This window comes from Zymoseptoria tritici, chromosome 1, assembly GCF_000219625.1.
Source record: "Zymoseptoria tritici IPO323 chromosome 1, whole genome shotgun sequence".
Classification (NCBI taxonomy): domain Eukaryota; kingdom Fungi; phylum Ascomycota; class Dothideomycetes; order Mycosphaerellales; family Mycosphaerellaceae; genus Zymoseptoria; species Zymoseptoria tritici.
The window spans coordinates 5,298,724-5,320,768 of NC_018218.1; the positions used below are offsets into that span (position 1 = coordinate 5,298,724).

General features: G+C 53.6%; 8 protein-coding genes across 8 annotated transcripts; 2 read left to right on the top strand and 6 right to left on the bottom strand.

The window, feature by feature from the left end:
- Window positions 1–2,262: 2,262 nt before the first annotated feature.
- Window positions 2,263–4,494, bottom strand: MYCGRDRAFT_107684 (uncharacterized protein; the record flags this gene model as incomplete). Its single annotated transcript, XM_003856914.1, has 4 exons — window positions 2,263–2,574; window positions 2,771–2,809; window positions 2,973–3,168; window positions 3,333–4,494. Coding segments are annotated over 4 exons (1,709 nt in total), but the record flags the coding sequence as incomplete, so codon positions are not given.
- A 260-nt stretch (window positions 4,495–4,754) lies between these two features.
- MYCGRDRAFT_67335 (uncharacterized protein) lies at window positions 4,755–6,194 on the top strand (the record flags this gene model as incomplete). The annotated part of the gene is made up of 2 exons (XM_003856673.1): window positions 4,755–5,445; window positions 5,495–6,194. The coding sequence occupies 2 exons, from the start codon at window positions 4,847–4,849 to the stop codon at window positions 6,192–6,194; spliced, it is 1,299 nt and encodes a 432-aa protein (XP_003856721.1).
- A 486-nt stretch (window positions 6,195–6,680) lies between these two features.
- On the bottom strand, window positions 6,681–8,838 carry MYCGRDRAFT_67338 (uncharacterized protein; the record flags this gene model as incomplete). Its single annotated transcript, XM_003856913.1, has 6 exons — window positions 6,681–6,979; window positions 7,032–7,299; window positions 7,355–7,710; window positions 7,840–7,981; window positions 8,029–8,059; window positions 8,111–8,838. 6 exons carry the CDS (start codon window positions 8,196–8,198, stop codon window positions 6,959–6,961), a joined length of 906 nt encoding a protein of 301 aa, XP_003856961.1.
- Window positions 8,839–9,037: 199 nt separating this feature from the next.
- MYCGRDRAFT_67342 (uncharacterized protein) lies at window positions 9,038–10,438 on the bottom strand (the record flags this gene model as incomplete). The annotated part of the gene is made up of 6 exons (XM_003856912.1): window positions 9,038–9,336; window positions 9,388–9,484; window positions 9,538–9,625; window positions 9,680–9,978; window positions 10,032–10,228; window positions 10,283–10,438. The coding sequence occupies 6 exons, from the start codon at window positions 10,383–10,385 to the stop codon at window positions 9,038–9,040; spliced, it is 1,083 nt and encodes a 360-aa protein (XP_003856960.1).
- Window positions 10,439–11,692: 1,254 nt separating this feature from the next.
- MgSsk2 (SSK2 MAP kinase) lies at window positions 11,693–15,850 on the bottom strand (the record flags this gene model as incomplete). The annotated part of the gene is made up of 1 exon (XM_003856911.1): window positions 11,693–15,850. The coding sequence occupies one exon, from the start codon at window positions 15,848–15,850 to the stop codon at window positions 11,693–11,695; it is 4,158 nt and encodes a 1,385-aa protein (XP_003856959.1).
- Window positions 15,851–16,485: 635 nt separating this feature from the next.
- MYCGRDRAFT_107688 (uncharacterized protein) lies at window positions 16,486–17,654 on the top strand (the record flags this gene model as incomplete). Its single annotated transcript, XM_003856674.1, has 1 exon — window positions 16,486–17,654. One exon carries the CDS (start codon window positions 16,557–16,559, stop codon window positions 17,652–17,654), a length of 1,098 nt encoding a protein of 365 aa, XP_003856722.1.
- Window positions 17,655–18,118: 464 nt separating this feature from the next.
- Window positions 18,119–18,691, bottom strand: MYCGRDRAFT_90119 (uncharacterized protein; the record flags this gene model as incomplete). The annotated part of the gene is made up of 1 exon (XM_003856910.1): window positions 18,119–18,691. The coding sequence occupies one exon, from the start codon at window positions 18,689–18,691 to the stop codon at window positions 18,119–18,121; it is 573 nt and encodes a 190-aa protein (XP_003856958.1).
- Window positions 18,692–20,097: 1,406 nt separating this feature from the next.
- Window positions 20,098–21,792, bottom strand: MYCGRDRAFT_67350 (uncharacterized protein; the record flags this gene model as incomplete). Its single annotated transcript, XM_003856909.1, has 2 exons — window positions 20,098–21,294; window positions 21,346–21,792. 2 exons carry the CDS (start codon window positions 21,790–21,792, stop codon window positions 20,098–20,100), a joined length of 1,644 nt encoding a protein of 547 aa, XP_003856957.1.
- Between the last annotated feature and the right edge of the window lie 253 nt (window positions 21,793–22,045).

Genomic DNA, 22,045 nt, shown 5'->3' on the forward strand with positions numbered 1-22,045 from the left:
CTGCTATCACAGTCTTCGAGCTATCTTCAATCATAGCACACAATTGCACGCACTTCAATGCTCTGCCGCGGCTCACCGCGACTTTCATCCCCCAAATCAAACGAGCAGTGAGGAACAGCAACACTTTGTCCCTTTCGCGAATCGTAGCCAGCAAAGATCACCACCTCCTCCGGTGTCTGGTCTGGCAACCAGTACCACTTGTGATTCGGGCTGTACAAGACTTGATAGATCTCATTGACCATCTTCGGAAATACCTCGTCCACCGTGAGCAGATCCGTGTCTTGATTCACGGACTTTGCGTCGCAATACGCCAAAGGATAGTCGCGGAGCGGTCCGATCAGAGGTTTCCAGATGCTGGTTCAAAAGTCAGCTGTTGTCGGATGTTGATGCAATATGGTTGTGCCGGCTCACTTGACGACTTGAAAATGACGCTTCTTGAAGTCTTCCGCCTGGTCACCGAAGTAGTTCCTCAATCGCTCCTCAACTTCGGCGTTGGTGTAGTCTGCAGATCGATCAGTCGGAGTTGTTGATGAGCAGAGCATGCAGAAGCTCACCAATGTGCGCCGAGAGCGCTGGCTGAGGGACGGTGTCCTTCGTCGCCGGGTGGAAAGGAAACTCAGGTTTGCGTTTGCGCAGCATGTGATCGAAGATGAACACTTCTTTCGCGCCCAGTGCTTTCTTCAGACAGCGTTGAACTATCGGGAGATACAGCTTCTCGATCTTGCTTTCATCATCGAAGTCTTCTCTTGGTAGATTCCTGTCCAGCTTTGCCATCTTGAAGCCGCACTCGTGGTAGTCCAAGTCTGCGGCTCTCATGTCATGGATCTTGATATTGGAGAAGAATTCGATGAGGAAGTTCGTCCGCGGAATGTCTGAAGCAACGGGATAGGTGAGGATGTAGGGCTTCTCCTTCGAGAGCCTGTCGTCGTTGGACTGCGCATGTCGAAGCGTGGCAACGACTGTATCACCCATTTCGTGGAAATTCGAGAATTGAATGTCAGATCTTAAGTGCTCGCAGATTGTAGAAAGATGTGCTGTTGGTTCTACCACTCTTCCGCAACCAAGTCATGTGTATTGGACAAACTGAAATGGGACCGGTTCCCAAGCTTAGCTCTCGCAGCCGTGATCGTGACACCCCCTCCGATCTCAATGACCGTAGTTGAAATGAGCGAGAATGAGTGCGTTATCAGACAAGGGCCACGCACACGAATGCAGTCCCTCGCGGCATTGTGAAGGCGAGGTCAGCATGTTCAGCTCATGCTCTCCATCATCAGCAGGCAAAACTTGCTCTATAACCCTGTCAATACGTAGGACCCCGTACCACCTACCGGATCCAGATGGAAGAGCTCCCCAGAGACCCCTGACTCCTGATTGGGATGGCATTCGTTGGAGGCGCTGACAGCTTGCTACACGCCATAGTCCAGCGGCACCACATCATTCGTTTTCAGCTCAAACTCGCTCTTCATGCTTGCACTCGACCGGCCAGCTTGGGATTCGTCATCGTCCAGCAACACCACATCATTCTTTCTCAGCTCAAACTCGCTCTCCGTGCTTGCAATCGACCGGGCAGCTTGCTGCACACCATCGGCCAGCACACACCACCTCGTCGATTCCAAGCTCAACTCCGCTCTTCATGGATGTAATCGCCCTGCCAGCTTACTACGCGCCATCATCTAGCGCACACCAGACCAAGCATCGTTAGCTCAAACTCGCTCTTCATGCTTGCAATTACCTAGCTACCTTGCTACTCGCCATCGACCAGCAACACCGCATTATGCAGATTTAGCTCAAATTGGCTCTTCATGGATGCCACCGCAATGGTATAGAAGGCCCAGATTCTTCACGTCTGGACTGATTACTAACTTGTCAACTCTTCACTTGCGTCCTTTCGATTAAACCTCTTTGAACATCATCCAAACAAGCAACATGTCTCCAGTCGAACAGAAGGCTCAGCTATAGAAGGCTGTGTAGCTATAGGAGGAGAACGCTAATTCGAACACCGTCGCTATCGAGACTCCGGAGCAAGCTAACTTCTAGCGCTCCTACGGAACCTACGCCCCGAACTCGAAGGGCAAGCTCTTCGACGTAGAGGACGGCGAAAAGGCTTAGCTATAGAAGTCTGTCTAGCCTTAGGACAAGAGCGCTAGCGATGCCGAGGTTGTCGAGACTCCGGAACAGGCCAACTTCTAGCGCTCCTACGGAACTTACGCTCTAAACTCTAAGGGCAAGCTCTTTAACGTCGACGATAAGCAGAAGTCTTAGCTATAGAAGGCCGTCTGGCCACAGGGCGAGGGCGTCGACGCCAACACCGTTCCCGTCGAGACTGCCGAACAGGCCAACTTCCAGCGCTCCTACGGCACCTACGCCCCGAACTCCAAGGGCAAACTCTTTACCGTAGATGACAGCGAAAAGGCCCAGCCATAGAAGGCTGTCTAGCCATAGGGCGAGGGTGTCGACGCTAACAACCTCCCGGTCGAGACTGCCGAACAGGCCAACTTCTAGCGCTCCTACGGCACCTACGCCCCGAACTCGAAGGGCAAGCTCTTCGACGTAGAGGACGGCGAAAAGGCTTAGCTATAGAAGTCTGTCTAGCCTTAGGACAAGAGCGCTAGCGATGCCAAGGTCGTCGAGACTCCGGAACAGGCTAACTTCTAGCGCTCCTACGGAACTTACGCTCCTAACTCTAAGGGCAAGCTCTTCGACGTCAAGGACGAGACCAAGGGTATAATGACCAGCTTTCGAGATTGCCTGACATGCAGAGCTGACTTACTTGCCAGGAACCGAATGAGCTCGCTCGACGCTCGTCGGGCTATCACGCCAAATTTGATGATCTGTTTGTGGGAGGAAGGACTTTCGGACTCTCGTTGAACTCAGGGAACGGTGAATATTGAGCTCAGGACTCTGGTCTCTGGAGTGCTGTAGCAATCACAAATGGAACTTGAATTGTTCCCGTCATCGTGGACTTCATATACCTGATCGTAGCGTGCACTGCTGTGGCGTGATGAAACAATGCGAGGGGGATGAGCATCGAGCATGTGGATGAGAAGGTAAGGGATCCCGCGAGCAGCGGATGTCAAGGACAAGGGGTAGGCTGCGGGTAGAGCCGCTTTTAGCGTGTAAGCACAACTCCGCGTGAGGATTCCTTCTCGACAAATCACCAACGCGTTGCTATTGCTCCCTTCAAGCCATCATAATGATTTATCTCTCCAGGATCGGTGCAGCAAAGTAATATTTCACGACATTGTACACGGAAAAGTTGCTCCGTCAATGCTGGTGCGACATGATGCTATTTACACAGCTGAGATGCCTTCGCCGAAGCTGGCCTATCTCACAAACGATCGACGAATGTCTTGATGTCCCACAGATGGGCGAGGAAGACCTCTGGTGCCGCCTTTCGCAGAAACAGCTCGCCTGAATGCACGACGCCGAGGCTGACCCTTCCCACCGCAGAGACGCCCGCACGAGCCAATTTTCTGTAATAGGCATTGCCCTCATCTCGCAGCGGATCAAGCTCTGCTGTCACGATCAAATGCGGAGGTAGCCCTCGCATGTCTTCCTCCTCCGCCCAGTACGGCCACGCCAATTTGTCTCGAGCATGCTTGCCAAAATCGTCGTAGATCCGAGCATGCAGAGAGCTCGACGAACACATGACCAGATATCCGTCCAACTCTACAAGGCTGGGCAATTCGCGGAGCTTCCACTCCAAGGGCAAGTTGTATGCGCCGCTGATGTACGGGTCAGTGGCGCAGACTCCATCGATTTCATCCTGCCAGCCTTCCGAGTTCGCTTTTAAGGCAGTGGCAAGTGCTAGATTCCCACCACCACTTTCGCCGTGGAGGACTATCTTGTTGATGTTCAACTTCGCGGAGTGCTTGCGGATCCAGCGAACGGCCGCAACACAGTCGTTGAGCCCGGCTGGAAAGGGTCTCAGCCCATCCGGATGGAGTGCATTGCGGAAGTCGACGAGGAAAACGTGGAGTCCAGTCTGGGCGAGAGCTTTGGACCAGGCGATATGCATCGGATTGTCAGTTCGAAGCATGATCATGCCGCCTCCATGGAAGTACAGCAAAGCTGGAATCGGTCCAGCCTCTCCGGCCGGACGATACATCAGGATCTTGATTTCATTCCCGTCTGGTCCGACGATTCTCTCCTCGGATTCATCGATTGGACGGGAGAGACTGGAATGGGTGACTGTATAGTCCAGATTGCGGTATACTTCTTCAATTCCCTTCTCGGCTTGGGAACAAAACTCGATTATGGACTCTTTGGGAGCATCTGGTGTGAATTCCGGAGTGAGAAAGGTCGTCTCGTGCATGCCTTCTTTCTGAACTGCGGCCAGCAACTTTGGATGAGTTCGCGGATCTTTCGATACCGACATTGTCGGATCGCCAAGCCGTCCAGGCGCCGATGGTGGATAGTGAGCCATGTGCAGAAATCGGTCGTATGAACCTGCTGGCAAGAGAGCAATCCTTCCAGCGTTCTCCTTTGGCATTTGCCTCAGAAAGAGCGCGGCATCTTTGCCATCATCATGCACACAAGAGATGCCAGGATTTTTGCATCCTGGTCATCTGCCCATGCAACGAAATATGCTCAAATCTGCTCCAATACCACTCACTTCGTCATCTTTCTGCTTATCGCATCATTCGCAGCCTTGATAGCCTTGCATCGCGATCGTAGACTCATCGCCGAGTCTCGTGCATCGATTGCAGCGGTCCAGCTCTTTGCGGCAGAGTTTCGATCCCGGGAGCTCCGTAAGTAGGTGAACAAGGCAGTGTTCTACCTGCTTACGACGCGGTAGCCTTCAACGTCCACATGTCATTCTCACCAGCATCCATCGCCCACAGCCATGAAGATCATCATAGTCGGCGCAGGCGTCGCAGGTCTCTCGGCATACCTGAAACTGCGAAAAGTCCTCCCTGATACAGACTCGCACACATTTACAATATTCGAATCTCACAAAGACGACGAAACCCAGGTCCAATCTACATCGGATCGAAACGAGCTCAGCGACTCTGCCGCAATTGTCGGCAACAGCATCGTTCTGTCTCCCAGCAGTATACGACTATTGGCGCAGATCGACCCGGAGCTGTACACCCGATTCAAGGGTCGAGGTTACGAGAACCACAATTTCAGGATCAGAACTGCGCGAGGGCATGAGATTGCTCTTCTGCCGACGAAAGATGATGTGCTGCCAGTTGAGGCTGCGATCTCATGCCCGAGATATGTCCTTTGGGAATGCTTACAAGAGGTCGTAGGGAAGGACGATATTCAACAAGGCAAAGTCGTTGCGGTAGATGTTCTGCATGGCCAGAAGCCAGCGGTGAGGCTTGCGAACGGAGAATTACATGAAGCCGATCTTGTGATTGGCGCAGACGGCGTGCACAGTGTTGTCAAGAAAGGTCTTTTCGGAAAAGAGAATGAAGACAGATACGCACCACAATTTGAGTCAGTACGCTCGATGGCGTCGCATCACTGTCGGCTGATTTATCGACAGGGGCTTCCGCGGCGTGGGAGCATTCCTCGACATGGACATTCCCGACTCCGTCTCGACACACGACAGCATCGTGGTGACATTCGGTCCAACGGGCTCCTTTGGGTACTGCTCTTCCGCACCGGCTTCCCACAAAAGGGTCGGATGGTGGTCCAATTGGAGAACAACCGAGCCTCCTCTGAGCAGCTTCATGGATGCCGAAGAAATCCAAGCAGGATTGTACGATCGCCACAAAACCTGGAAAGATCCCGTCATCCAAGCATGCATCAAGACAACCACCACAGACCGAATCTACCCCTTATGGACAACACCAGACCTGCCTCACTGGGGCACGAACGGAGTCGTTCTGCTCGGTGATTCTGCTCACACTTTGCAAGCGACAAGCGGACAGGGCGCTGCTCAGGCGCTGGAAGATGTGGTGACATTCTCACTCTTGCTCGCCCACTTCACGGCAAAGGCACAGCAAAGCGAAGCTGAACTGAGCGTCGAGCAAGCCATCGATGCAGCTTCCAAAGGACTGTTCGAGATCCGCCATGCACGAGTGCGCAACATACGGACACGCGCTCGGAACTTGTATGCGAGTCGAGGCAGAATTGACAACGTGGTTTTGGAATACTTGTACTACGCGTACCTGTACGCGGTCACGAATGTTCGATTCATCGGTAAAGTGGACCTTTGGCCATTCCCTGATGCAGCATACTGATAGTGTCCAGGTGAATGGATGATTGGAAATTCCTTCATAGAACCCAATGAGTGGAATGCCGAAGCGGAAGTGCAGAAGTATCTGGAAAGAACCGGGCTATAACCACAATTGGCAATGAACGGATCCGCTGACCGGTCGCCAGGCCGGCGCTTGGTGGATGGGCCGGCATTTGACGGATTCATTGTCTGTTCAGAAAGAAGAAGAAAGCAACAAGGAACGGTAGTCCCCGAGACTACTGCCTCCTCACCTCAGGTACGCACGGAGGAACGCATCGTTGATTGAACGAATGAGGTCGAACACATGCAGATGCCTGTGCAGCCGGTAGCATTGGAGCGACTGCGTCACGTTAGCCACATGTTTGTCGTCAGTCTCACCTAATGTCAAATTCCCACAAGTGAGCCAAGAAAATAGCAGAGTCGATGCCATGTAGCGTTTGCTGTATAATTTCTGCACACTACAGGATTGCTCCATCTCTCCTCGCGGTCCGAAAGTTGATGGTATTATACAATACCCGGATAATCTGTAGGTGCTCAGCGCTCCCGTAGTGCGCCGCACAGTGGTGGACTGCGTATCAATCGAGGAATCTGCTCTCCGACATGCTATGATGGGCAGAAGTAAAGCCGCACGGGTCCGGTTGTTTCGAAACGATGAGTCGACTTCTGCCTTTGCTGTGCTCGTGCACGAATGATGATGCTCAGTCCTCAATGGTGTCCTGTTCGTCCTTTATGACCGGCTCAGCTTGCTCGCATGCAGAGACCATCCGATCAGCGTAGTCCTATGACGCTCTGGACAATCTCATCAGTAAGCCGTTCAGTAAACACGAGCATCGCGACTCACCATCTCCAACGTCCAAACACGCCTGATCCAAACCTTGAGCTTTCCTTCGACGCCCTCAACATTCTCAAGCTCAACGCCTTCCCACCAACATCTCCTGGCAGGCTTCCTCCAGAAGAGAAGCAATTTCTGAGCCATGCCGACAGCATTTTGAGCTCCGGAGTTGTCGCCTTTGATGTCGGTGCGTAGGCGGGCCAGAGCGATCGAGCAAATGACGGCTTTTTGTGGTTCGGCAGCGCGGTGTCCCCATATGTCCTCGTGGTTGAAGCCACTGTGATGTCGTCAGTATGAAGTGCAGCCGGAGGGAACGATGAACGTATGCGCACCCAGCTGTAAGCATCTCGATCAAGTGCTGCTCCGTTGTTCCTGTCTCCTCGCTTTTACGCAGCCCAGAGAAGATACCATCTTGCTTGAGCAGCGCTCTGCTGGCCGCTCGCTTGATGTTGATCATTTCCATTTGCTCAATGTCCTTGCGAGGAGGAATTGCATAGAAATCGAGGTCCTCGCGCAAAACAATGATGCCGGCTCTGTCTTGGAGCATGTCGCGTGCATTGCCAGGCATGGGCTCGATCGGCATCGTGTTCGGTCCTTCGCTAGGTTGACCATCCTCGCTTGACTGCGGAATTGTCTGTGCCACATGACGGAAGAACTCCAGCATGTATTGCAGGGACAAAGGATCGTACTGTGAATAATACACGACGTCAGATAAATATACATTGTTGTTGGAGATGACGCGTTGAATGGCGTTGATACTGGCAGGAGGCTTGGGCTTCGCCTGCGCTAGCGGACGATTCTGGTGGGGGTTTCTTACGTCGACCGGGTAGACATCGCCGTCTTGGTTGTAGCTGTTCATGTGTCCGTCGGGTAGCAGGCCGTTCGGAAACAATGAGAGCAAGACGAATTCGGGTAGTGTAAGAAGCTCATCTCGTGAGAGTGTGAAGCGGGTTCCCCTGCTAAGTGTTAGCAGGCATCACGCATCCTATATCCACGGTCGACGAACCGAAGCTCCAAGGTAATGTTCTCGTCTGAACCTGCAATACGTCAATACACGACCACGCGATATCGACTTTGACGAGACATACCACCTCCTTGCAAAGCTGTATTTATCGGTGCTGGTCCTCCCTGCTGCACCTGTGTGATGATGCTCGCGGCACCTCCTGCTGCTGCCATGACGTATGTGAATCCCTCGAGCGGACTTGATCCTTCAGTGTATGGCGGCGGCGGCTCTCCGTCGTCTAAGTCCTTGCTGGTCTTGGTATCGCGTGGGAGCGCAGCTTTTGTCTCGGCAACGACACTGGATGTAGCTCCACTGGACTGTGTCTCTTCGAACGGCGGCGCTGGGGCAAAGGCGACGAGGGTATCGGCTGCGCAAGCTGTGGTAACGAGCGAGAGGTATGCTTCCGCGGTCGATGGCTCCGGAAAGTAGCGAGAGGGGAAGTTGTGCGAGGCGAATGGTGGTGGAGACTCAACCGAAGCGGAGGACGGCTGGTCCTGGCGCTCCTGCGATTGTGACGACGAGGATGTATCGAGGCGAAAATGCGAGTCGACGTCGGTCTTGCCCAGTGGCGTATGCGCTCGCAGGGATGGGGTCGTGTGAATTGAGTTCTCGTCGGAATCCAGACTGAAGGTCAAGAGGAGGGAGGGAGGTGGCTGGCGGTGAAAGCTATCGCCGCGGCGGGCGGAGTCGCGTGGGAGAGGAGTCGACGGCGCCTTACGTGCGCAGTCGGTGGTGAGGACGGAGGAGGAACAAGGGCGATGTTACTGGTAGGAGGCAGGTGTTCGACGTGCAAGTGCGGCCAGCGTCGATCGCAATGGGGCTTGAGATGCGTCGAGCCAGCCCGTGTGAGGTCGGTATTCCCGCGGCTCAACAGCCAATCAGGACACTCTATCAATATACGCTACGATATCACCAATACGCGAAAGTGAAAGTAGACTATGATCACAGACAACTGGTGATACATCTCAAATCATGCTATACAATGTTGCCAACTTCTGCTGAAATGCTCCATCTACTCCTTGTTGAAGTCGATGACAATGCGACCAGCCACCTCTCCTCTCCGCAGTGCCTGCACCGACTCGTTGAAGCGAGAGATTCCCCGTACTTCCGCTACGCCTTGAAGCAGACCACGACGGGCGTAGTCGAGTGTCGCAGCGGTGTCTTGCATGGTCCCGACCAGAGAGCCAATGATGTGGAGGTTCTTGAATGCGAAATGCGATGGGTCGGCTCCGATGTTGATCTCTCCAGCTGGCGGCAGGGCAATGCACATGATGCGTCCTCCGATGCGGTCGCCGATGAATGGGATGGCGTCTGAGAAAGGATCAGTATGAGTGCACAATAGAAGTGATCGATCTCACTGACCTTTGTAGGCTTGGTATGCCGTCACTAAGACTCCGTGAGCGCCGATTCCTCCAGCAACTTCCTTGACACGAGCAGCAACGTCTGCGTGCTCCTTGAACTGATGCAGCTGTCAGTACAACGAAACTCTCAAAAGAATCAGCATACACCTACGTCGACGAACTCCTCCGCGCCGAGCTTCATGCACAGCTCCTTCTTCGCCTCGCCGCTATCAATGACAATAGGTCGCATGCCCATGGCCCTGGAACGAATCATCAGCATCTTGTATACAGCATCGTGTTCGAGCCAGACTCACTTCGCCAGTTGCACACCCTGGATACCGACACCACCGCCACCACCTGGGAACACGACCCAATTTCCAGCCTTCAAGCCCGAGTCGATTAGAGCCCTGTGCATTGTGCTAGCCGAGCACATGATCGGCCCGGCGACCTCATCAGGCACTCCATCGGGGATTCTTGATGTGTAAATCGCTGGCGATGTGACGTATTGACGGTAAGAACCCTCAGCAACCAGACCAGTGTATACACCCTTTTGACAGTAGTTGTCGCGGCCGGTGAAGCACTCCTCGCAGTTGTGACAGACGTCCCAAAGGGGCTGAAATGGTCAGCTTACCTCTAATCCTGCTTTGCACCCACTCGACAACATACCTTGATTCCAGCACGATCGCCAACCTTCCAGCCTTGGACATTATTGCCGACCTTGACAACTACCCCAGCACCCTCGTGGCCAGCACACTTCGTGCCGAATGTGGACATCGGTGGCACAGCCCAGTCATTCATCATGAAGTGGACGTCGCTCATGCACAGTCCCGTAGCATTCAGCCGAAGTAGAAGCTCGCCATCCTCTGCGACAAGTCAGTTGTGCATTCAACTTCAATCAAATGTCCTCCTCGACTCACTCGGCTCTGGAACATCGACCATTTGGACTTCCACGCGGAAGTCTGGGCCTTCATTGACACAGACTCCAGCAAGACCTTGCTTCGGGATCTCGATTTCGGCCATTGTATATATTCGTGTTTCGGATTAAAGAATTGTAAGTCGGGATTGATAGAAATTGAGCAGCAGGGAGTAGGAAGAGCTTCTAGAAACGACGTCCTACCCTTCTTATAGGAAACCCTACCTTGACCACAACCCCGTTGGCCCCTCTCCATCAGGCGCCAGAAGACGATCGAGCGCTCGCATTGGCCTTTCGGTTCTCGGTCTGTGAATCCGTGGCTGAAAGGCCACGCGAGTGGAGAACGTGGGCTCAATTCTGGGGCGGGGTAACAGTACCACATGAGCGCGGCAACTCGAAGGCGGCAGGGGAAGGTTGTGTTCGTCACTTCGTCCGAGTCTCGCTCGACTCGCTACAGGCGTGTAGGTATCAGAGGACCGCCGTTTGTGCGTGGACACACAGCGCGGAGAAGATTTTCCGAGATGTATTGGTCGAGTTCCGAGTTGATGAGAGGTGGAGTAGTGTCAGAGCTATGAAGTTGGGGAAGGCAGATCCACTTCATATATGGACAATCTCCCAAAACCATCAAGGTATTCCTGCATGACAGAAAGCAATCACTGCAATGGCTCTCCGTCACTACCGCTTTGGATTCAATGTTCCATTTCGCGCAGTCCGTTTCAAAGCAAAAGCGACTCCAGCAGCCCTTGAGGAATGTGGGGAGAAGACCCCACTTCAAGTGAATGACCCTGCTTTGGTTCTACCTGCCAGAAAACCTAAGGTGTGTTCGTCCAATGTGCCTGCAACGACACCATATATACGCCTCGCATCGCGCGTTCCTTTTCGTCACAATGCACTGTCCCATTCTCATCGGGCTCCACGTGTCCGATACATCTGTAAGCATATCGTGACAAAGACCGGCAGGAAACCATGTGCAGAGGAACAATCTCGACGTGGTCCTGTTGTCAACTCGACGATTCTCGACACCCTTGCCCGGGCTTGTGAAACACCCAGACAAAACGGATCCGTGCGACGGCTGAGTTCGGAGACAGGTCACCTGGATATCAGTCTTGTGATCTTGCTGGAGCCGTTGATCAGGCGTCGGAAAAGATGGCGAGACAGACACAAAGGTCCCTGACAAGAAGGCTTTCAGCATGTATACCAGGTAAGAAACGACGCTCAACTTCGCTCATCGCGTAGACTTCCATGCTCGCAGCGAACCAATAGTCAACTCACAAAACGCCAACGCTCATGCCGCTAAAAGTGCCCAAAGTCCTGTCTTCTGAGTGACCATCGTCGCCAAGGAATCGTGATCCAAGCAAACAAGTGAAAAAGATGAGCTAAACCATAGGTCATGCAATCCCACAGCAAGCGCATTTCAACCCTCCCTCACACTCGGCGTCCGACTCCCCGCCGCCGAAATCGCAGCAGGCGTCAACATCCCTCCACCTCCAAAACTGCTCTCACTAGCAGCACTCGGTGTCGCGGGCGTGCCTGGCTCCAAGCTCAACTGGCTCTTTATGCTCAGAATCCACTCGTGCTGCAACAGCTCGGCCGCACTCGCTCTCTTGGCCGGATCGCGTTCGAAACACCTTCGCAGAAAGTCCAACCCGACGTCGGACATTTGGTCTTTGCTCGGCATTTGCGGCGAGTTGCCGTTGGCAATGTTGTACATGATGGCAAAGTCGTTGTCCATATTCGTCCAGGGTCGACTACCCGTGGCCATCTCACTGATGACGCACCCTAAAGACCAGATATCCGCTGCGCCGAGACGGGCGTGCGGGTGACGGCCGCCTTTAATCACTTCGGGAGACATGTACATCGGAGTGCCCTGGACGGAGCCCTGGCGGCCTTGGCCGTTGGGCCCGTCAGCGACGATAGTCTTGCCTTGTTTAGCAATGACTTTAGCGGCGCCGAAATCGACGTATTTGATGACGCCGTTGTGGTCGAGGAGGATGTTTTCGGGTTTGATGTCGCGGTGAACGACATTGTTTTGGTGTAGGTAGGCGAGACCTTCCGTCATTTGCAGGGCGTAGACTTGGACGACGGTCTCGTCTTCGATGCGGCCGTGTTCGAGCAGGCCGGCGAGGGAACCGCCCGAGCAGTATTCCATGAAGATGTAGACCTTGTCGCGGTGGGGCTCGATGCCGTAATATTGGACGACGTTAGGAAAGTCGAGGACTTGGAGGACGGACATTTCGTCGCGGATTTGGGAGACGATGGTAGGAATGAGCTTAGGGTCTTGGAGACGGATCTCTTTGACGGCCATAAGATGTCCGCTGTCGAGGTTGATGGCAGCATAAACGGAGCCGAATGTGCCTCCGCCGACGAATTGACCTTGCTGCCAGCGTAGGTGGACGTTGCCGGCAGAGGCGGAGAGGTGGGTCAAAGCACGATCAGCGTCGTTGGAGTCTTCCAAGACACGGCCCAGAGCCTGTCGTTCTGCTTCACGGTCTTTGCGGACCTGGTCCAATTTCTCCAACTCATCCAGCCATTGCAATCGAACAATCCGAGAACTCTCCTCGTCGTCTCTGAGATTTCCAGCGTCAAGACGAAGCTTGCCGACCTGTTCATCAATGCGCTTCTTCTCAGCCAAAGCAGCGACAGTGCCTCTCGCGCCCATGATGTCGAAGTGGGAGATGAGCAGACTCATGCATCCCGCCACCTTTGACCTCAACTTAGCATACTCTTCATCCGAAATGGAAAGAATGTTCTGCCCACGCGTCATGACCATCGCAAACTCCAGCGCCACGACAGCCCATCGGAAAGTCTTGCGATCGGACGCTACGCAGTCATCGCAGATGAAAGACACCCAGTCTAGTGCGAGCTTTGTAAGCTTATGTTGGTTGATGGCTCTCCGTTGCGCGTCCATGTGAATAGCAGAACGCTGTCCAAACTCCGTGGCGAAAGCAAAACAGGACTGGATGAGCTCTTGACTCTCCCATTTTCGTCCTGCAGCTTCCGTTTGCGAGCGGACAATAGCAACGGAGTCCATGATGGTGTTGGACAGCTTGTGCGCCGTCTGACGGATCTTGGCAAGTTCCTGATGTACTCGCGGAAGATTGGCGCGCTGCTCAACGAGCTTGGGCAGCTCGATGCCGGTGACTATGTTGAAAGTTGCGTTGGCGTTGAACAGACGATTTTGACTTCCATCTGCGACAAGTCGCAGTCGTCCGACCTTCAAGTCCATAGTCTGCTGCGACTTGAGCACTTCACTCGCCACGGCGCCCAATGATGTCTCGATTCGATGGCCATCCCACATGAGTGGTTGTTCGGGACGCAGAATCAATACGTAGGGATTTGTGGGATCTTCAGGACTGTCCTCTGCGTGGTAGCACGTGCCAAGCATGCTTTGGATATCCACGGGACGATTGAGGAGTGCCGGGCTGGCGATGATGTACATTCTTGACCCATTCTTGTCCGTGACCAGAGGAGCACTGTCGGCGCCTGTCTCAACGAGGAAGTGGTCGGACAACCTCAATGCCATCAAGAGCTCCTCGAACGCATCGCCATCCATATTGATGCTGTACTCAGTAGCGTTCTCGAATCTCTGACCCAAAAGTCTGCTGAATCGAAAAATCTTCCTTTGTCGAACACGCACGGAATCAAGGATTGATTTGTAGCGCTTGTCCATTTCAGCAGTTCCAGCAACTTCATCCGGCGGTCGCTGGAGCTCCCGTTCGAAATGCAGAGCTAGACGACCCATCGATTTGGAGGTCAGACTTGAGAACTGACCCGCAACCTCTACATCACCACCATCAAGGAATCGACCGAGCTCGTTCGAAAAGTCCCATTCCTGTTCCAAGATCTCAGCTTCCTTGAAAGTATTCTTGTTGGCTGACAGTTTCCAATTCAGCAGCTTGAAGTAGAATTTGAGAGCATCGAGGATCACACCGTCGAAGTTATCGTCGATGCATGATGGTAGGTCCCAACCCGGCTCAAGTTGTGCGATAATGGTGTAAGCCTCCTTGATCTTGACAGCAAGCTTGAGGAGGATTTGAAACTGGAAGATCATTTGCTCGGTCGTCATCACGCCTTGCTGAGCTTGATCCTTCATCTTCTTTGCGTACGAGAGACGCATGCGAATGATCTCTTGGATGAGTCGGCTGGGAAAGTTGATGAGTGTCAGCAGTTCCTCGATATATGGCGGTAGATGGCGATCGGCAAAGGCTTCGGCATTGGCAATCAGGGTGGCTTTGGCTTTGTGGATGACCGTATTGACTCCTTCCAGTAAACTCTTGTCGTCCTGGAGAGACTTCAATCCATCCTCTTTCAGTATCCGGTCGATGAAGGAGCTGTCGTCGAATAGGTGGTTGCCCTGCTCGCCGTCCGGACGCGGACGAGCCTTGGTGAAGTCCAATTCGACGTTACCCACCCAGGCTTGAAGAATCCCTAATTCAGTATTGATGAGCTCGGTGGTGTTGTGCCATGCTATGACAGCATCGCAGGTCTCTTTGTAAGCACTGGACGCAGCCCGCGGATGCGCAGCTTCGAAAGCCATTCGTGTAGGATACAGTCCTTCGATCTTCTCAATCTTCTTCACAATATCCTGCACCTGCTCCACGGGTGATTTGCCAATCTCTGCCTCGCCCTTGATCTCGAAGGCAATAATCGTCTCGAGAGCCGCCTTTATCTTAGATCTGCCGTCCTCGATCAATCGTTTCTGTGCAGCTACCGCTCGTCCACATGTCTTTGCCCGCACGCCGATCCATACCTCCGTCTTCAATGCATTGTCTCCTTGTTGTTCTGGCCCACCGATCAGACGCTTCTTCTCTTGCTTCACGACATCACCAGTCAACACATTCGCCAACATAGCATGCCACTCTAGTCGTTCACGATTCGCAGGTATCTTCAATTCCTCTATCGATGGTTCCGTCTCCTCGCCGCCGTAGTACAGTAATGTGTCCACCTCGGCTGGATCGTGATCGATGTGATTCGGTCCCGTCGGTGACTCGCCCTCAGACTCCGTACCAGAACTATAGTCCAAGCTGGGCGTCCTAGGCTCAACGTAGAAGTCATTCTCTGGTGCATCCTGCCGTATTCTCTGCACGTATGCCTTCTCCTGCGCCCGATACTCCGCGTTGGGATTGTTCCTTCGACTCCTGTGTGTGGACGAATTGCGCGGTCGGGTCGAGGAGTTGACAGAGTACTGATGTGGTCGTCTCGCGGGTGCATAGGCGTTGCTCGGTTGTCGAGTGTTCACGGGCCGTGGCTGTGGTCGTTGCCCGTTGATCGGTGCGGTACCAGGTGTCATGCCTTCGTACTGCTGAGAGACGGGTCGACTCGAGTGGTTCGACCGAGAAGCTTGGGCAGTCCATCCATAAGACGAGGGATTCGTGAGCGGCGTGACGGTGTCGTCGAATGTAACATTGGCACTGCTACCGGAGGGACTGAAGTGGCGGCTGGAGACTCCATCACTGTCGCTGTAATCACCCTCTCTTCCGTTGGCGTACTCGTCGCCGCCGCCAGAGGATCCCGTGCCAGACGAGTCGAAAGTGTTCAAGTCCGGGCGAGTCTCGAGTCCTGCATCCTCCATGATGGTGCTTGCGGGAATGTTCGACTCGCTGAAGTAGCGACCGTGTGAACGCGACGTCGGACTGGCGTTGGAGTGACCAGAACTTGTTCTCGTGTGCGGCATCGTGGCGAGAGCAGACGGGATGGAACCTGATTATGGATGACAATTACCAGCAACCCCCCGTCTCCCGGTTGCACGCCGTCGGGTGCGTTGGCCCGTTCAGTTCGATGAATGATGAGATCCCGTTAGCTCCGTTGATCTCTCGCGGACCCTAGATTTGGCTGTTGTAGTTCCAGATGAACCACGACATTGATGGGAAAGATTGATTGAATGAGGTCGTGGAGGTCTCGAGAGAAGAGCATGATATGATGTGCTGCGGTCTACTTGTGGTTGTGAGATCCACTGCCACTTTTGATCCTATTGCTGTCCACCGCGATTTCCTTGATTCCGCCAAATTGGCAGCTCGGTCTTGGTCGGGCGATGCAACGCAATATCCACGATGTACGCCCAGGGACAACCTGGAAGCTCCGCGGGAAGTGGCACGTGTGCTCCCGCCGAACTTCACCTGAGGCAGCCCTCCAAAATATTGAAGATAGCCATCAATAATTCACGAACTCACTTCCACCCGACCTGACGTCTCACAAGAGAGACAGGACAAGCTCCACCACTCCGATGCATTGACTTCACCGATTCAAGACAGCTCTGCTTGCTGTCCTTTGATCTCACAATGGCGCCCGCTCCTCGCCCTCGCACTTTGCGCAAAGACACCCTCCCGACAACCTTCAAATCCTACAAACCTCAAGTCTTCTCTGAAACCGCCCGCGCATCTACCCTCGCGCCCAACATCCGCAGTATCTCCTGGTCGCCCACAGGCAATGCAATCGCGCAGTGCACGAGCGTCAATATCCGAGTATGGAATTCCGAGCGACCGGACGTGAAAGCTTCGACGGAGATGAAGGATGGGACGAGAAATACGGCGCATACGAGCGGGGTGGAGAAGGTCGCGTTTAATCCGAGAATGGAGGGTGTGCTGGCTTCGACGGGACTTGATGGGATGGTGAAGGTGTGGGACGTAAGACTGCCGGGTGGAGCGACGGGGATTGTGGGTGGAGGACCGATGGGCAAAGCAGGCGTTACACCCCGAGGAGGAGAGTACAAGGTCGGTGATCAGGGATTGTTCCTCACATGGCATCCTGCCGGGACACAATTACTTGTCGGTCGCCGCGACGACGTGGTCACCGCGCTGGACGTACGGAAATTGGACACCACGTTCATTGAACCAAACGCAGACAAATTCGATCTGGCGCCGGAAGACCGCACGCCATTCAAGGACAAGGGAAGTTACAATATGATGACCTTCTCGAATTCTGGGCGGGAAGTATTTGCGACCACAGCAGAAGGTCCAGTGAAGATCCTCGACTACCCTACAATGAAACCGCTGTACACTCTCTCCGCCCACACGAGCAGTACCTACGCCGTCTCGCATTCTCCTATTGGAAACTACGTCGCTGTAGGCGCAAGCGACAGCCTCGTTTCACTCTGGGACACCAGCTCATGGATGTGCGCACGGGTTCTGAGCAACCACACCTCCGCCGTGAGGGATGTGAGTTTCAGCTTCGACGGCACGTATCTTGTTGCGGGTTGCGGCGCCGATCGGGACGGAGATAAAGGATTGTCGATCTGGCATGTGGATATGGGAGAGGTGGTGCATACGATTGAGACGGTAAATCCTGTCACTTGGGTGAGCTGGCATCCGCTGAGATATGCGATTGCGTATGGTGGAGATCCTGGTGGATTGAAGGTGGTTGGCGCGTACAAGGATTGAGAGGGCCAAGCATATACTCGAAGTGATCGAGGACCTTGAGAGAACTGGACGACGCCGGAAGATGAATTCGGACCGGCCAGAACTCGCTTGTCCAAGCGTGGCACCAGGGAACAGGATGTTCATGATGTCGGTCTCCGAGACTCCGAGGAGTGAAGCCGGCCGGGGCAGGCACAATTACAGTACTGAATGATCGTACTGCACCGCCGAAGCAGGAACATACCGCTAGAGAGTGCTTTCAGCGTAACGCCTTCAGCTCCAAAGCTGTCGCACGGGACTCATCAGGCAGCCAAGCAGCGCTTCAACGTCAAAGGAGCAAGACGTAGGCGGAGAAAGCATCTCGCCATCGGCGCCACCTCCAGCTTTGGGAAGCTGAGACATAGAAAACATGCCAACGGCAAGGCATCTTTTCGAGACACCCATACCTCATATTGAATATCAAACCGAATTCTTAGGACCTCGACCTCTCAAACCACCAACTTCATCAAAACTTGCTGTCCCTCCATTCTCCATCCTACAACCTCCCATCCGTTCTTCCCCAACACTTCAAACATCCTCACAAACCTACTCGGGAATGTACAGATCGTCAACACTCCCGGCTCACATTCCCTGGTCTTCCATTCCCGACTCCGCATTTGTTCGATAAGTCGATCGACCAGAACCTTCCACACACCCGTACCTCGCAGCAAAGGTGATACACCTGCCAGGGAAATGTGCATTGTCGTGTACGGCAGTTCAGGATGTGCGCGTGGGACGGCGAAGAGGTATGCTGCTGGTCGCGGCTGCGAGGACGAGTCATCAGAAGACGGGATGGTGGCGTAAAGAATTACGGCGCCCGGACTTGAGAACTTGGTTTGCCAAGTTGAGAGGTCATTTGTGATTTTGGTGGCTGCCTCGAAGGCCGGTGTAGAGGACTCGTCGAAGATGGCGTTAGAGAGATCGACGAGTTGAGACAAGACGGTGGAGTCGCCGGAGGTGGAGGTAAGAGTGTGATGGGTGATTCGCTGTTCCGGACGCTCATTCGGAGGCTGGGATGCCATGGCTCCGAGAGATCTCGGGGCAAGTAAGTGGTTTGGCAGACGTCTTCAAGCTTTTCTATGGCGACTCAGCGAGCGGTCGAGTGCTGTAAGCCTCGCTACAGTTTTCAAATGCAGAAACCTGAATGTAATGGCTTCGCTGTCGGTTCGTGCATAGATGCTGACAGAAGTAGACCCATGTGATTGATGGGACGAAACGTACCTAGATGTGGTGGTGAATCCTACAGCTTATGTAAGCGAAAAGGTGCTCCGGGCGTCAATCCAGGTTCGTGCCTTGCTCGCGTGCATGCTGTCCACGGAAACAACACCACGACCTCCTGCTCAACTCCATATCATCGCCATCTGCGGCGGAACAGAATGCCAAGGCTAAGAGCTGCATCCGCTGTCTGTCGACCATACGAGATGTCGGAAGGTGTGCTGCCCGGTGTCAGCTCGTTCGCAGCTGGCATTGGACGATTCTTCTGGCTCAAGTAATGCCCACGTGGTATTGCAGCTGAGCAGGATCCTGCATCGTCATACCTCCCGGCCTTGCCAGCCGTGACCATTTAGTGCTTGAATGCAAGAAGCTTTGCTAAACTTCGTACAGTGCCTTCCCGATCAAGAAGTTCGGCATCCTTCTGACGATCTTTTCTGTCGAAGCTTACGTGAACTCAATCCTGACGAGCGCTACGAAGACTCAGCCTTCTTGACGACTCCACTACACAGTCCGGATTCGTCCACCGCATGTTCCATCCAGCAGCACGCCTGGAGATAGTTCACGCTGTGGACAGTCGGCCCACTGATCTCAGTGCCACGCTCGCACATGGAAAACGATGAACAATACGCCGAGGACCTCGAGCATTCATGGTAGCATCATTCTAGTATGCGTCCCGAATACTATTTAAGCTGGCCAAGTCCACATCTCCTCAAAGGTCATATCGCTACCTCATATCTTCGTCCATCGCAGAACACCTCACGATGCTAACAGCTACTTCCATGCGTGCATTGCTTCATTCAACGCTCATCATCGCCGTCTCATCCGCGGTGGTCAAGAGCACCTTCTACGGGACGACATCGGTGCACATCACTGACGGCAACTCATCCATCTTCTTCGATGCATTCTTTACAAGACCATCCTTCAAGCAAGTCATCAACGACACCATCGGCCCTCACCGCGACCTCATCCGGGAGACGCTTCGTCAAGGAGGCGTGGACCAATTAGACGCCATCTTCGTTGCACATTCGCACTACTATCATGACATGAATGCTCCGGATGTGCTCAATATCACAAACGGCAAGACAATGTACGGTTCCAACTCCACACTCAATATTGGACGAGGAGCGGGCCTTGAAGAAGGCAGGACGAAGCTCATCAAAGAGGGCGATATTTACGACATCGGTAACTTCACCATACAGGTGTTTGAAGGCCTTCACAGTCCAGGCAATACCATCCCGGGCATTGTTGAAGAGCCACTCCAGGAGTCCGCTGCAGAAGGACTGCGAGGCGTCTCAGAATTCAAAGAAAACACGATCCTCTCTGTCGAAGGTTTCGTCTTTGCGTAATGAGACTGTAGATCAGCATCGTATTGTGCTTTGTCGGCCATCTTCTGCCGAACGAATTCTTCCGAGTTTAGACACCAGAAATGCGAAAGACCTTGGGCAAAAGCTTCTTCCTCCTTGACCCGCATGCGCAGGCCGAACATTGGGTAGACGTTCTCGTTGAATAAGAGCGGCATTGCATTGATTGAGGTCAGACAGTAGTACAGCCAGCACCGTCCAGACGGTAGAGCTCGATGTATAGCGTCAGCGAGCGGGGTGCCGGCCACGTTCTGCTCCCTCTCCACGGTTGCAAATATCCGTTGAAAGATTTCGTGCGTCTCTGTGAATTGGGTCAAGTGTCTACTCACATGGTCAAGATGACCGATACACAGCCGATGTGGTAGCTGGAGCATATCCGGCGGCAAGGAACACACGAATTCCAGGTCAATGATTCCAGTGATATTCCAGTCCGCATCTACGAAGATGTTGCCGGTATGTAGGTCCTCGTGTTGCAAGAAAAAAGGTCCCGAGTATTGTAGATTGAAGATTTGGGGAACAATGCTCCTCAGCAGGACCATGTAAGCCATCTGCTGCCGGCAGTCCTCTTTGTCGTGCACAGCGTTCGGCTGGTTAGTAAAGACGTTCGCCCGGAATTCTTGTAGAGCTTGCAGAAACGGACCGGTAGAGGTGTACGGACCCTCTAGCCTTGGTGCCCCTTCGTTCTCCAGGACTGAAATTGCACAAAGTAGAGGACGGCTCGCCAGTGATATCGACCCGTCATCATTGAATCTGAGCGAGCCGATCCGGGGGTGCGGTGTGCGAGCAAGCGAGAGCATTATTTGGCTTACTCCGCGGTACAAGCGCTCCTTCTTCTCCTGGTCGCCTTTGCCTTCGTCCCACAGCGTCGCAAGCATGGTTCCAGTGTCTTTGTCGATGTAATCCATCAATATGTATCCAGTATCAAGCTGTGAACTCAAGTTTCGTGCGGCGTACGCGCTAAGATGCTGTCTGCTGAAGATCGAACGCATGAAGCGAAATATCTGAAAGGCCAGACGACGATACCACGGAAGATGTCGCTCATGAGTGAACTGAGAGTGGTCAGCAATCTTACCGCAGAGAAGCGTCCAAGCAATCTGCACCTGTTCGCCATTGAACAGCCCGAACCCGATCAGTTTCGGGGTCGGTATGTCTGGGCAGTTCTTCTCGTTCCACGCATAGTTGGCTACCTCGGATCTAATTCTCTCGTCGATGGCAGCAGGGGCATTGTGATTGCCAATGGTGTGAGGCATTGCGCAGCGGAAGATCTTGCGCGAGACTTTATGGCGGTTGTCCGTGACTTGCACGTGGACACACATGTTGAATCGGCCAGCATTCCACTCAGCTGGACTCCGGATTGCACACTGAGCGTTGTTGCGGAGTCCAAGGTGCCGTGCAACAATTGACTGGATCTGAGCCCGCTGTGCCCATAGATGTTTGTACATTTGGATTTTCTTCTCTCGTTGGCGGAGGCTATGCAAGACATTTGTATCTGCTTCTTGTGCAGCGCTCAGAGTCAGACGTTCACCGGCCGAGGTGACCAGCTCCATGTTGAGAGCAAAATCGCAGGACCCGATGTGACAGTACGATTTGTCGACGGTAATAATAAGAGAACGACTGGGTGGTCCCCCCCTCTGCTGCCCGGGCCCTCGACGACTGACTCGTCTAAGCAATTCTCATCCTTCAACCGCGTTGTATCTATCACAACAGGCCCGTGCGGCTCCTCGAAGCTATATCAAATTTCTCCCCTCCTTGACGAACCTGCTTCCTTTCTTCTCTATCCATGTGGTTCGTTTTCTCCCA